The 13,074-nt window shown below is 37.9% G+C and overlaps 1 protein-coding gene across 2 annotated transcripts in view; it reads left to right on the top strand.

The window, feature by feature from the left end:
• Positions 1-13,074, top strand: part of fbxo42 (F-box protein 42) — a 47,418-nt gene that overhangs the window by 21,479 nt on the left and 12,865 nt on the right. For both annotated transcript variants that reach the window (XM_060852098.1, XM_060852097.1), the window contains exons 5-7: positions 5,990-6,143; positions 7,235-7,345; positions 8,202-8,298. In XM_060852098.1, coding sequence (XP_060708081.1) covers positions 5,990-6,143; positions 7,235-7,345; positions 8,202-8,298 — 362 coding nt within the window. The remainder of the gene's footprint in view (positions 1-5,989; positions 6,144-7,234; positions 7,346-8,201; positions 8,299-13,074) is intronic.

The following is a 13,074-nucleotide window of genomic DNA, read 5'->3' as shown; positions in this document are numbered from 1 at the left end:
TGGTTGGGAGTATGTTGCTATCCTTTCATAATTCTGTTCTGTGGACGATGTCCTGTTGTATTAGATTTTCCATTTGCCTTTGCCATGTCCCTATTAATAGATTCTAGCATTTTCCTTTTATCAAACTGTGACCTAAGTTCCTTGGATTTCTCTCGCCCTCTTTAGGGATCAGTAATAGCCTGCAGTGGCGTTACATTTATTCTATGTTGTAACAGGTTTTTTTTTACTGCATTAATTTGGTTCTATGGTGTACTTTCTCATATTTCATTCTGGATGTGAATTTGTACTGCATGGTTTGGATTCTATTTTGCATTGTAAACAAAATTACTTTAAATGATTTTAGACTTTGTTTTACCTTGAAATAATGCATTCATTTTTAAATTATGTTGCATTTCAAGCTTTGAGTTTGTTATTTTGTACAAATTTGAGTTATATTTTCTGAACCTTTGTGTTTAGTTTGATTTTGCTTTTGGATCGAACTCTTGAGTTGTAGTCTTTTGCATTCAGTATTCATCAGAAATATATTGGGTTTTATATACAACAGAATGATGGGTTTTGCATTATAAGGTTTTTAGTTTTTAGGTTATGCTTTTATGCCAACCTTCCACTTGTGATTTACTATTTTGGGATTTACTTTGGATTTTTGGATATTTGTGCCATGCTGTGTTGGATTTAATGTTCCTTTTCTTATCCGAGTGCATTACACTTTTTATGGTGCATTGTATTGTTAGAATACTGTATGTTATTTCATTTTTATTGACTTCCAGTTATACATTCTCACAACAAGTTTGAAATTTGATAAATGGAGCTTAAATAATTTGGGTGTTCCAATTTTTTTCTGTTAATTGTTTTGCACTTTTTAAGCTTATGAAAAGTCTTCACTTGACAGTTTAATTTGGGAGTCAATAAATAATGTTACTTGTTGCTGTACTCTCCTCATATTCAGTAGGTTGCATGTTTTAACATCCATGGGATGTGAGTGCCACTGACAAGCATAAGTATTGATACCCATTCCCATTCACCATTGAGAAAGTTATGGTGAGGCACCATCTTAAATTGCTGCAGTCTATATGGTGTAGGTGAACCTTTGATGCTGATATGAAAGGACTTCCACGCTTTTGACCCAGTGACAGTGAGGGAATGGCAGTTGTGGTCCAAGTCAGGATGAGGTGTGACTTGGAAGCAAATTTTGCTGCTGGTGGTGTTCATGTGCCCTTGTTTTTTCTAGATGTGTTTTTATGTTTGGAAGATACTGTGAAGGTATGTTCAGGGCTGTTTGATACAGAATTTTCTCAGGTAATGTATGTCTTGTTTGTAAGGAAATTGTTGGTTCTACATGTTGCGATGGTAAATTGTCAGTTCAGATGTTAATGCAGATCTGCTTGAGACAGTCATGAGGTGACTTCCTGACCTGTGATTTAGGCCACTGTCCAAGGACCACTAGTTTTAACCATCATTGTGGCTAAATTACACGGGCAAATATATTTCAAAATTCAGTTGCTGCTGCATGCATAACACAGGAAGGAGGGTTAACTGCTGCAATTGGAGTGTGTTCTTACATTTGCTTTAAGGGGATTGAAATTCAAAAGAGATGTAATGCTTTCTGACATCATCCTTGAATGGCCTAACTTTATCCTAACAGTTTTCCCTGTGTTCTGGACTGTTTGCCAAGAGGAAATAATTTCTTTCCTATCTACCCTATCAAATCCTTTAATCGTCTTAAACACTTTAATTAGATCACCCTTAATTGTCTATACTCAAGTGAATAGAAGCCCAGTCTACGAAACATAGTCTTACTATTTGAGCCTTGTAGTCCTGGTACCATTCTATAAATGTATGCTGAAACCCTTCCAAGGCCAGCATCTTCTTTGTGAAGTGGGCAGAGCTCAATGTGGTACTGCAGATGGGGGCTAACCAGTGCTGTGTGTAATCTGATTATTTTCATCCCTTTGTAATGCAACCCTGTTCAGATGAAGGCCAACATTGCATTAACCTTCTAAATTATTTTATTTGCACCTGTACACTGCCTTTTTACTTTTGTACTTGGACCTTCTTAGGTCTTAGTTACCCAACATTTAGAAAATTGTCTGATATTCTTTTAAATTTAAAGCAGTTGATTTAGGATCTATTCACATTAAACACTAGCTGCCATAGTTTTGTCCATTGTTCAAAAAGCTGCTCTTTTTAATCAGGAGTCATTCAATAGTGAAAAGAAGGAACAACTTAGCTGATATCTCCCATGGTCTGAGGACAGCTGTAGTGTCAATAAATGTTATTTCTGTTAACATCATATTTGACAAAGAATAAAAATTGATTCAATGATTTTCTATTTCTTTTATGATTGAGGTTATAAAGCTGAATGTAGTTTAATTTTTTTTCTTTATCTGTTTCCTTGACCTCTCCTGGACTCATTCAGAGCATGGATCTTTAATTCCTGTGAGGGAACAATAACACCAGGCCTTTGTTTTCCCTGATAAACTTGTGTTTATTATGGCAGTGTGGGTTTGCTCCATTTGCAAAGACCAGAAACCCACTGTTTTGCATCTGTTGCCACCCCAAGCAGAGGTTTTTTTTTCGCATTTACAAGTATGAACTTGGTTCTGTTCGGTTCCCCCATCCCTAACATAGCCCAGAAAAAAAAATGCTTTGACAATGAATCAGTCTATAAATCTGAGCTGAAATCAGAGTCGATCTTTCATTAATCACAGTTTGTGTTTCTGAAAAAAAGTTTCAAAATTTAGCTTGTCTCGGAATGTCAGATGGAAGGGGCAATCCCATTTTTAAAATTATTTAAATCTTCTGGGAGTTGCCTTTCTTACCTGCTTAAGAAATATTGTAAGAAAAACCTCTTCACCAGAAGTGCTTTAGCCCAAGACAAATTTCTTACTTCAAGAGAATGCAGATCAGGGCACTCTGCTGTCAGTCACTGAGCATTGATTTATTCACCAAACAACAACTGAGATCCAGTCTGTTGTCATGGCTGCCCATGTTTATTTAAAAGAATCCAACACTCCATTAAATATCCTTCTGTCTGTGTTTTAATGCTAGCTCTAGGATATAATTTAGATTCATGTTTCAGTGTTTGCAGAACAGCATCTTTATTGTGACATTGAGTTCTTGCCTTCTTGAAAACTAGTGAAATTTTACATTAACACATCCTGATTTTCATTTTTTAGGTGTTGTTTACCTATGTGATCTTGCTGGTTTTGCTCCAAGATTTTCCCTGTGGTTTTGGTATGCTTTGTCTGCTTCTCAATGCTGTATATAATGGGAGACAGTGGCACAGTGGGAATTTCACTGGACAAAAATTTAAAGGCCCAGGTTCATCCTCTGGGGCCACAGGTTCAGATCCCGTTGAGCTACCTGCTGGAATTGAAATTCAATTCATAAATTTGGAGTAAACAGCTCGCCTCAGTAAAGGTGGCCATGAAACTGACATTGATTTTCCAAAAACATGGTTCACTAATGTCTTTTAGGGAAGAAAAGCTATCATCCTTACCTGGGCTGGTCCACATTGACTACAAATTGTCAGCAATGTGTTTGAATCTTGACTGAGTTTGGAAATGGCCCTACCAAGTCACTCAGTTAAAGAGACAATTAGCAACGGATAAAGCTGGGCTTTGCCCACATCCCTTGTGAAATAAAAAAGAAATGGACTTCTTGTTGCAGACATGAGCCTGGAAGTGACAATGTTAGTAATTTGATTGAAACTATTCTAATTTTGTTTACTTCATCTATTGTCTTAAGGAGCTAATTTTTATTCATTTGTATCTGTAAAAAAAATCAGATATTTGCACAAAACCAAAGTACTGCAGGTCTGAAAATCTGAACTAAACACAGAAAATGCCGGAGAAACCAGTAGGTCTGGCAATATTTTTCATGAGAGAAACAGTTAACATCATCTTTGACCATATTAAACATGAAATGTCAACTTTGTTTCTCTCTTCGTGTATACTGTCAGACTGGCTGAATTTTTCCAGCACTTTTTATTACCAAAAATATTTGTGTTGACACAAATCTTGTATAAGTTTACAGCAGAAGATAGGAATGAGATCATAGAACAATCCATAAGAGCGTTCAAATACATGTTCACTAAAAATTGTCATGGATGATTATTGGCAACCATGAGTATTCTTCATGAGAAAGTGCTGGATTACATCATTTTCCGACTTTATTAGCATCAACCTCATTTGAAATTCTGTACTCAATATTTGTCTGTAACAATGTAAAGATTTATTTACATGCGGTCGTTGTGACTTACCACAGAAGGTTTTCAAACCATCCTATGTGTATTCTCAAGATATCAATGCAAATCTGTTGTAAACCTCTGGTGCCTGAAAATATTCATTAACTGTGTGCTCTGGGGAGGAGGTTTGAATTGTGTTGCACCTCCCTTAAAATAGAATGTCCATTTTAGAAATTCTTTGTTAAAATTGCTTGTATTTTGTAAAACTGTCGTGATGCAATGTACCTTAACTAGACTGTAATTTATAGTCAAGAAACTAATGGTTGTTCCAAGTGCACGAGTAGGTCATGCTGATTGTAATTTGCATGTTAAGTGTGGACATTTTTTGGAAATCATATGTGTGAGATGATTGTGTCATGTTTAGAAGGTGCAAAATAGAAAGTAGCTTTTAAATCCAATTTTGAGTTGGTTTATCCAAAGATCATCCAGTTTATCACCTGGTCAACCTTTTGATTTACTCATAGCTTTAACAAGTTATTTGTACGTGATCAATATACTTTAAGATTTTTTTATAATTTGGGCTGGCAAATTGCTGGCAATGTTTATGTCAGTTGTGTGCTCGGCTTTATCAAGCAAGAGAGGACCCAACTACTTCCCCCTCCTCTTCAAATGCTTATAATACCTTGCAGCAGGGGTTCCCATTAATCAGCAGCTTAACTTAACTGTGCATATCTTTGCCTCTTAAAGCACAAAGTATGGATGGGTGCATCTGCAGCAACCCACATGAATCTCAGCACCAAGTAAAACAGTGCTACTATCCAGATTTGAGCTATCAGCTCGATTGATGCTTAGGTGCTGTACTTATTTTCTACAGGATGCACTTCAGTAGCTCATCAAAATTATTTTGACAGCACATCTCAAGCCTGCATCATCGAGCATCAAGAAGAGCAAGAGTTTTATTATAATGGGAGCACCATTATTTGCAAGTCCCAAAGCATTCTGACCTGAACATATGCCATTTGATCACTGTTGGTAGGTCATAATCCTTGTATCCACAAGTACCATCATGGATTGCCACAAAGACTGCAGGAGTTCAATCCCACTATCTGTCTCGGGATTGAACTGGGCTCATCAGCAATGGTCCATTTAATTTCTGTACACTATATGCAGCCAGATTGTTGCACTGCACTGCCCTTAAAATTACACACCGATGTAGCTTAATGGGATTATTCTCTGCCGATGTCATCTACATCCAAGGAATGCATAAAAAGTATATTCAATTTAACCCATCTCAGTGATACTTTTGCGCACAGACATAGTGCTTCAGTAATCATGTAGAATAGAAAGTATTTTTGAAATTATTTCCCTTACTAGATCCAGTTGCACAAGTAGTGTCATACCTCACACAGATGGTGACTTTTTTTTAAATCAGCCTACATGGTGAGTGTAAGCATGTTTTGCTGTGGAGAATATAGTAGCATAGATGATCTTGTTCTTAATCAATTTTAGTGCACACGAGATTTCCAATGGACTCATTGAGTAGAATCTTGCTGATATTTTTGCATTATTTCTGTCCTCGCCTTGTCACAAGTGCTATTTGCTACTCAAGCTAGTTGTAATAAGTGCCACTTGGTCCTGGAATTAACTAGCTAAGCACAGGCCAGGCATTGAACTTGAATTTCTCTTCATTAGCTATAAAGAGAGATTGGATAAACTTGGATTCCTGAAATAAATGTTTCTGTAGGTTTGTTCAGATGTTTTACATAGAAACATGATTTATTTTTCCCTCCCTACTGTTGGCAGGTTCCTATCCTTCTCCAAAGGCTGGAGCTACATTAGTTGTGTACAAAGACCTTCTGGTGTTGTTTGGAGGCTGGACCAGGCCAAGCCCGTATCCTCTACATCAACCCGAGAGATTTTTTGATGAAATACATACTTACTCACCCTCAAAAAACTGGTAAAGATTTCATTATTGTTTAAGATGCTAATGTATTAGTGAGGCACCTTAAAGCTGGAGCTTAATTAAACTACTTGTGTTACATATTGTTTTGAGAGACAACTTGTTCAACTGCTTTAGATGACTCTAGTAATCAGTTAACTACAGAAAAACCCTCTATCCTGTCTGTCTAATTTCAGGTTCGATCTACTTGTGTTATGGCACTCCTCCTTTTGACTTAGTTGACAATTTTTTTTCCTGCTTGCTTTTTAAAATCTATGTTGAAGCACACTTCTAAGCTGAGGAAACATTAAAGCTAAACACAAGTTTATGGTATCTCCCTGAAATAGAAATAAATTGTTACACATCAGTGCAGCCGGTGCGTCTTTCTGGATGAACATAAATCAATATTGGCAAAAATGGAGCATCTCACATGAGTGGAAAATTGAACAGGTTTTTTTTGCCTTTGGTTCCAGGGTTACTTAATTGAAATATAATTGGAAACTACATTATCCAGTGAGAGAAATTTGTAAGTTGAAATGGAGAAAGGCTTTCTGTTAGGGAGTCCATGACTTTATTTCAGTTTGGTTCCTTTTTCAGAAGCATCACTTCCAGTAACTACAAATTGATCCTGGGGACCAAATTATTAGTGTCGCTTCCCAAGAAGGAGATATTATATTTTAATCTGGCAGCTGGTCATTGTGAGTAAAAGAAAGATAATATACCTTAGTAACTAAGTGTTGCATCTTCTGTCTTCCAGCGATGGGACAGCTTTGGGCCATTTTTCAAGAAGGTCAGCCACCTTCCAGTTGTTTTAATAAGTAGCTATTCTTCATGTGTCAGGCTGAATGGTAAATATTACCACACTGGGTTCTGGAGTTCACAAGAAATCAGAAGTTAATCTGCAATTAACACCAGGGTTCACTTAATGTATGGAACGAAACAGATTTTCTTACTAGCCTGGGTGTACTTAATGTTCTTGTATCCCTGGTTGAAATCAACTGGAGAAAATTGCTTTTAATATCCCATTCCTGGCGTTTTGGATAATGCCTGAACATGTGGTTGGTTTATGAACATTTTCTATTCAGTAAATGTTTTCTCTCTGTTTCTAGGTGGAACTGTATTGTAACAACTCATGGACCTCCTCCAATGGCTGGCCATTCATCCTCTGTAATTGGAGATAAAATGATTGTGTTTGGAGGATCATTAGGATCTCGACAAATGTATGTATATTTAGAGAACTTGAGTAGAATTAGAAACTATTCAGTGCTGAGGTTTTGCAATGAGATCAGTATTTAAATTGACCCACCCTTTAAATGTGTCTCTTCTCGTTCTTGGGGGTATTTTGGGGTCAATTTTGAGGACACCTACAATGGGTTATCTAGTTTGCATTCTGTGCATGTTGTTCCTTGATTTATTACAAAATGACTGTCAGAATTTTCCAAGAGCTGCGTGACATGATGCACCTGATTTTTGATCTCCACACACTTCTCTGTGGAGTTGCTGGGCTTCAGTCCCAGTGGCATCACCAGGCTTGGATTGCCATTGTGTGAGGAACCGCAAATATAATTGGTAACCAAGAGCTGCGTATGAAGCATAAAATCATCAAAACATCAGTTTTTGAGAAGCCTTTTGCACGGCTAGGATTTCTGGTGAGCTTTTATAAGTTAATTTGTGCTGAGAGATCTGTTATCAACTTAAATTAATATAACTCAAGTGACCAACTTTCTCATTAATTAGAAATTGTGGCTGTAGGTGAAATCCGGGTTAAGGTTAAAGGCATTTGCCGCCTCTCAGTACATTTTCTTGTTGATTAGGTTCAGTTCAAATGCATCCTGTGAAACTGTGGATCACCGAAGCATTATACGTTGTGCACATTCTTTACAGTTTAAACTTCAATGAGTTTGTTCATTGTTCTATTCATCTTGTTCTGTTTCATTATTATTTTATTTCTTCTTTGCTTCTTTTAACTTATTCATTTGATTCAATTATTTTTTGTTCTTCCTCTCTTCATCTTTGTATTATCTGCTAACCTTTTTTTGTATTTCTGACCTGCCCTGTGCTGTTATAATTATTCAGGAGTAACGAGGTCTGGATCCTGGACATGGAACAATGGGCCTGGTCCAAGCCGGTGACGTCAGGTAGCATGCCCCATCCAAGAGGTGGGCAGTCCCAGGTGAGAGGAAGAGAGGGGCCCATTGATGATATGCTTCTTTGAGTCATACACATCTATAGCACGGAAACAGACCCTTTGGTCCAACTCATCCATGGCGACCAGATATCCCAGCCTAATCTAGTCCCATTTGCCAGCCCATATCCCTCTAAGCGCAAGTGGGTACTGCAGATGCTGGCGATTAGAATCAAGATTAGAGTAGTGCTGGAAAAGCATAGCAGGTCAGGCAGCATTCAAGGAGCAGGAAAATCGATGTTTTAGGCAAAAGCCCTTCCTGCTGCTGACCTGCTGTGCTTTTCCAGCACTACTCTAATTCTGACCATATCCCTCTAAACTCTTCCTATTCAGATGCCCTTTAAATGTTGCAATTGTACTAGCCACCACACTTCCACTGGCAGCTCATTCCATACATGCACCACCCTCTGCGTGAAAACGTTGCCCCGTAGGTCTCTTTTTATTTCTTTCCCCTCCCACCCTAAACCTATGCCCTCCAATTCTGGACCCCCTTACCCCTCACCCCACACCTCAGGGAAAAGACTTTGTCTATTTATCCTATATTTATTCTATCCATGCCCAACATGATTTTATAAACCTCTGGCAGCATCCTTGTAATTTTTTTCTGAACCTTTTCAAGTTTCACAACATCCTGATAGGAAGGAGACCAGAACTGCATGCAAAATTCCAAAAGTGGCCTAACCAGCATCCTGTACAGCTGCAACATGATCTCCCAACTCCTATACTCAATAAAGGAATGCATATGAAACACCGCTTTCACTGTCTTAGCTACCTGCGACTCTACTTTCAAGGAGCTATGAACCTGCACTCCAAGGTCTCTTTGTTCAACAACACTCCCTAGGACCTTACCATTAAGAAGAGAAAACAAAGCCATGTTGACTATCCCTAATCAGTCCTTATCTTTCCAAATACATGTAAATCCTGTTCCTCAGGATTCCCTCCAGCAACATGTCCACCACTTACGTCAGGCTCTCTGGTCTGTAGTTCCCTGGCTTGTCCTTACCACTTTTCTTAAACAGTGCACCATGTTAGCCAACCTCCAGTCTTCTGGCACCTCATTTGTGACTAGCGATGATACAAGTATCTCAGCAAGGGGCCCAGCAATTACTTCTCTAGCTTCCCACAGAGTTCTAGGATACTCCTGATCAGGTCCTGGGATTTATCGACCTTTATGCGTTTCAAGACATTCAGCACTTCCTCCTCTGTAAAATGAACATTTTTCAAGATGTCATCATGTATTTCCCTTAATTCTATATCTTCCATCTCCTTCTCCACAGTAAACACTGATGTAAAATACTTGTTAAGTATCCCTTCTATCTCCTTGCAGCTCTGCGCATAGGTTGCCTTGCTGATCTTTGAGGGTCCCTATTCTCTCCCTAGTTACCTTTTTGTCCTTTATGTATTTGTAAAAACCCTTTGGATTCTCCTCAACCCTATTTGCTAAAGCCATGTCATGTCCCCATTTTGCCCTCCTGATTTCCCTCTTAAGTATGCTCCTACTGCATTTATACGCTTCTTAGGATTCTCTCGATCTGTCCTCTCTATACCTGACATAAGCTTCCTTCTTTTTCTTAACCAAACCCTCAATTTCTCTAGTTATCTAGCATTTCCTACACCTGGCAGCCTTTCCTTTCACCCTAGCAGGAATATACTGTCTCTGAGCTGTCATTATCTAATTTCTGAAGACTTCCCATTTTCCAGCCATCCCTTTACCTGCGAACATCTAAGCCCAATCAGCTTTTGAAAGTTCTTGCCTGATACCATCAAAATTAGCCTTCCTCCAATTTAGAACTTCAACTTTCATATCTGCTGTATCCTTTTCCATCACTGTTAAAACTCATAGAATTATGGTCACTGGTCCCAAAGTGCACCCCACTGACACCTCATTCACCTGCCTTGCCTTATTTCCCAAGAGTAGGTCAAGTTTAGCACCTTCTCTAGTAGGTACACCCACATACTGAATAAGAACATTTTCTTCTACACACTTAACAAAGTTGTCTCCATCTAAATCGTTAACACTATGGTTGTTGAGTGTGTGCTGCTGCTTTTTGTTAATGCTCTGAGAAATTTGCATTTGAGATGTGATCTTTATTGGCATCATTCTAAATTAAATTTCTGTAATTGATAGGATATTCGGTTTTCTGAGGTTAAACATTTATCCAGCCAAAGGAGCTATTTTATCTGGGTGCTGTATGTCTAGGTTTATCTTTTATCCCAAGATATGGAGTACTGTACTGTTTAGTTGTAAGATATTACTTTATCATCAGTCATGCAAGCTAAAAGTTTTTACCCATGATGACATGGCAAAAAATTTAAAGTGTAGATGTATATATGTGACATGAGATGGCATTGTGAATCTATGTGATATAATAGGGTGATTAAATGCTAATGTACAGGTAGCTTCATTCAGTCATATGGTATCAATTTAACAAGTTCTAAAATGACATGACCCACAGCCTACTTTCACTTCATTCCATTTCAGTAAGAATATCAGAAACAGATTTGTTCTTTGTGGCACTTCATTGCTTAATTTTGTTTCATTTATAGTTTTGTTTTAACTTTATTCCCTTATATTTACTTTTCTTCTATTCTACGCATTACCCTATCTCCTTTTTGCAACCTTACTTTTGATTCTCTTGTTCTTCCATGCCTCTTATTTTCTCACCCATATTGAATTAGTCATTTTAAGGCACAGAATTATGTATGCTAGTAATGTGCAGGTGATAGCATGCATGTTTGCTATGTGACATTTTGTCTCCTCTTAAAAAAAATTGAGTACCAATTATCATTATTTTGAGATGTTATTGATAAACGGATTGATGATTGTTATCTCTCCTCACCTTGGCCATCCCAGTAAAGCAGACACAGTTTAATATTAGGGTGTGTCAGTTTTGGCTCCGTGGCAACATTCTCATCTCTGAGCCAGAATATTATGGATTCAAGTCAAGAGTGTGGTGCTGGAAAAGCACAGCCAGTCAGGCAGCATCCGAGGAGCAGGAGAATCAATGTTTTGTGCTTAAGCTGAAGCTTTCGAAACGTCAATTCTCCTGCTCCTTGAATGCTGCCTGAGCAGCTGTGCTTTTCCAGCGTCACACTCTTGACTCTGATCTCTAGCATCTGCAGTCCTCACTTACTCCTGTTATGGATGTAAGTCTCATCTTGAGACTTGAATACAAAGTTTATGCTGTTACTTTGCTGCCATAATGAAGGAGCGCTGCATTCTAAAATCTTCTGCTTTTTTGGGTGAGGTGCTATCCTGGCCGATATTTTCTTTCAACAGAAGTTGCTAATGCAAAATATCAAGTCATTGCGTTGTGTGATCTTGATGTGCACCATAATTTGCTTCTTTCCCTACATTACAAAGTGACACATTTTGTAGAGATTTAAAATGGCTGCAGAGCACTTTGAATTATTCTGGGACTTTGAAAGACAACATGAATTACAAAATGTTTCCCATGATTTTAAATATATATGCCAAATATTCTGTGCTTAGATCTCGGCAACATAAGAGAACTTTAATGCAAGGTGTAAATAGGAATATACAAACTTGGAGTGGGAGTAGGTCACACTGTAGCTTGAGCCTCCTCTGCCATTCAGTAAGGTCACAGTTGATTTCTTTCTCCATATTGTCATCTACCCCCAAATAATCTTTCATCCAACTTGCCTATCAAGAACTTATCACCTCTATCTTATAAATATTAAAAGATTCTACTTCTAACCTCTTTTGAAGAGAAAACCTGTCTTCCCAACTCTGTCTTAAATGGTGACCTCTTATTTTTAAACAGTGATCCCTAGTTCTACGTTCTGTCTCAAGAATAAGCCCTTTCCACATATACCCATTAAGATGCCTCAGGATCGTGTACATTTAAATTAAGTTTCCTCTTACTCTTCTAAACTCCAGCAGATCTAAGCGTGTCCTTTGCAATCTTTCCCCATAAAACAATTTGCCCTTTCTGGGTATTAGTCTATGTAGTCTTCTCCAAACTGCTTCTGATCTATTTGCATCCTTCCTTAAATGTGCAGATTAAAACTCCAGATGTGGTCTCATCAATGTCCTGTATGACTGAAGCACAGCCTCCTTACATTTATATTCAACACCCCTCACAATAAAATACAATATTGTTACCTTTCCTAATTACTTTCTGTGCCTGCTTTTACTATTCATGTGTTAGGATACCCAGGTCCCAGAGTATCTCAAGAGTTCTACAATCTCCCACAGTTTAGATATGCTTTTTAAAAAAAATCCTCCTTGCCAAAATGGGCACATTTTCCCTTAAGTTCCATTTGCCACCTACATAACCTATTTATGACTCTTTGTAGCCACCTTTATGTCTTTATAACTCATTTTCTTACCTATCTTTGTGTAATTACCAAATTTAGCAAGCATATATTTAGTCCTTTCATCTTAGCTATTTATAAAAATTGTAAAATATTGAAGCTCCAGCACTGATCCCTGCAGCATACCATTTGTTACATCTTGCCAGTCAGAATTTGATGTATTTATACCTGTATTTGCTGTTAGCCAGCCAGTCATCTATCCATGCCAATGTGGTACCCCTTTTACGGAATGATCTTTGATGTGGTACTTTATTAAATGCCTGCTGAAATTACAAGTGCAGGACTTGCATAGGTTCATTTTGATCCATAGCAGGTGTTACTTAAAAGAGTACCAAAAAAAAGTCGAGCATGATTTTCCTTTGCCTGATTACCTTGGATTTTTCAAAATGCGCTTCTATGACGTCTTTAATATTTTCCCTTTGACAG

This window comes from Hemiscyllium ocellatum, chromosome 37 (genome assembly GCF_020745735.1).
Source record: "Hemiscyllium ocellatum isolate sHemOce1 chromosome 37, sHemOce1.pat.X.cur, whole genome shotgun sequence".
Classification (NCBI taxonomy): domain Eukaryota; kingdom Metazoa; phylum Chordata; class Chondrichthyes; order Orectolobiformes; family Hemiscylliidae; genus Hemiscyllium; species Hemiscyllium ocellatum.
Note: the sequence above shows the minus strand (reverse complement) of the source record. Positions and strands in the feature narration are given on the sequence as shown.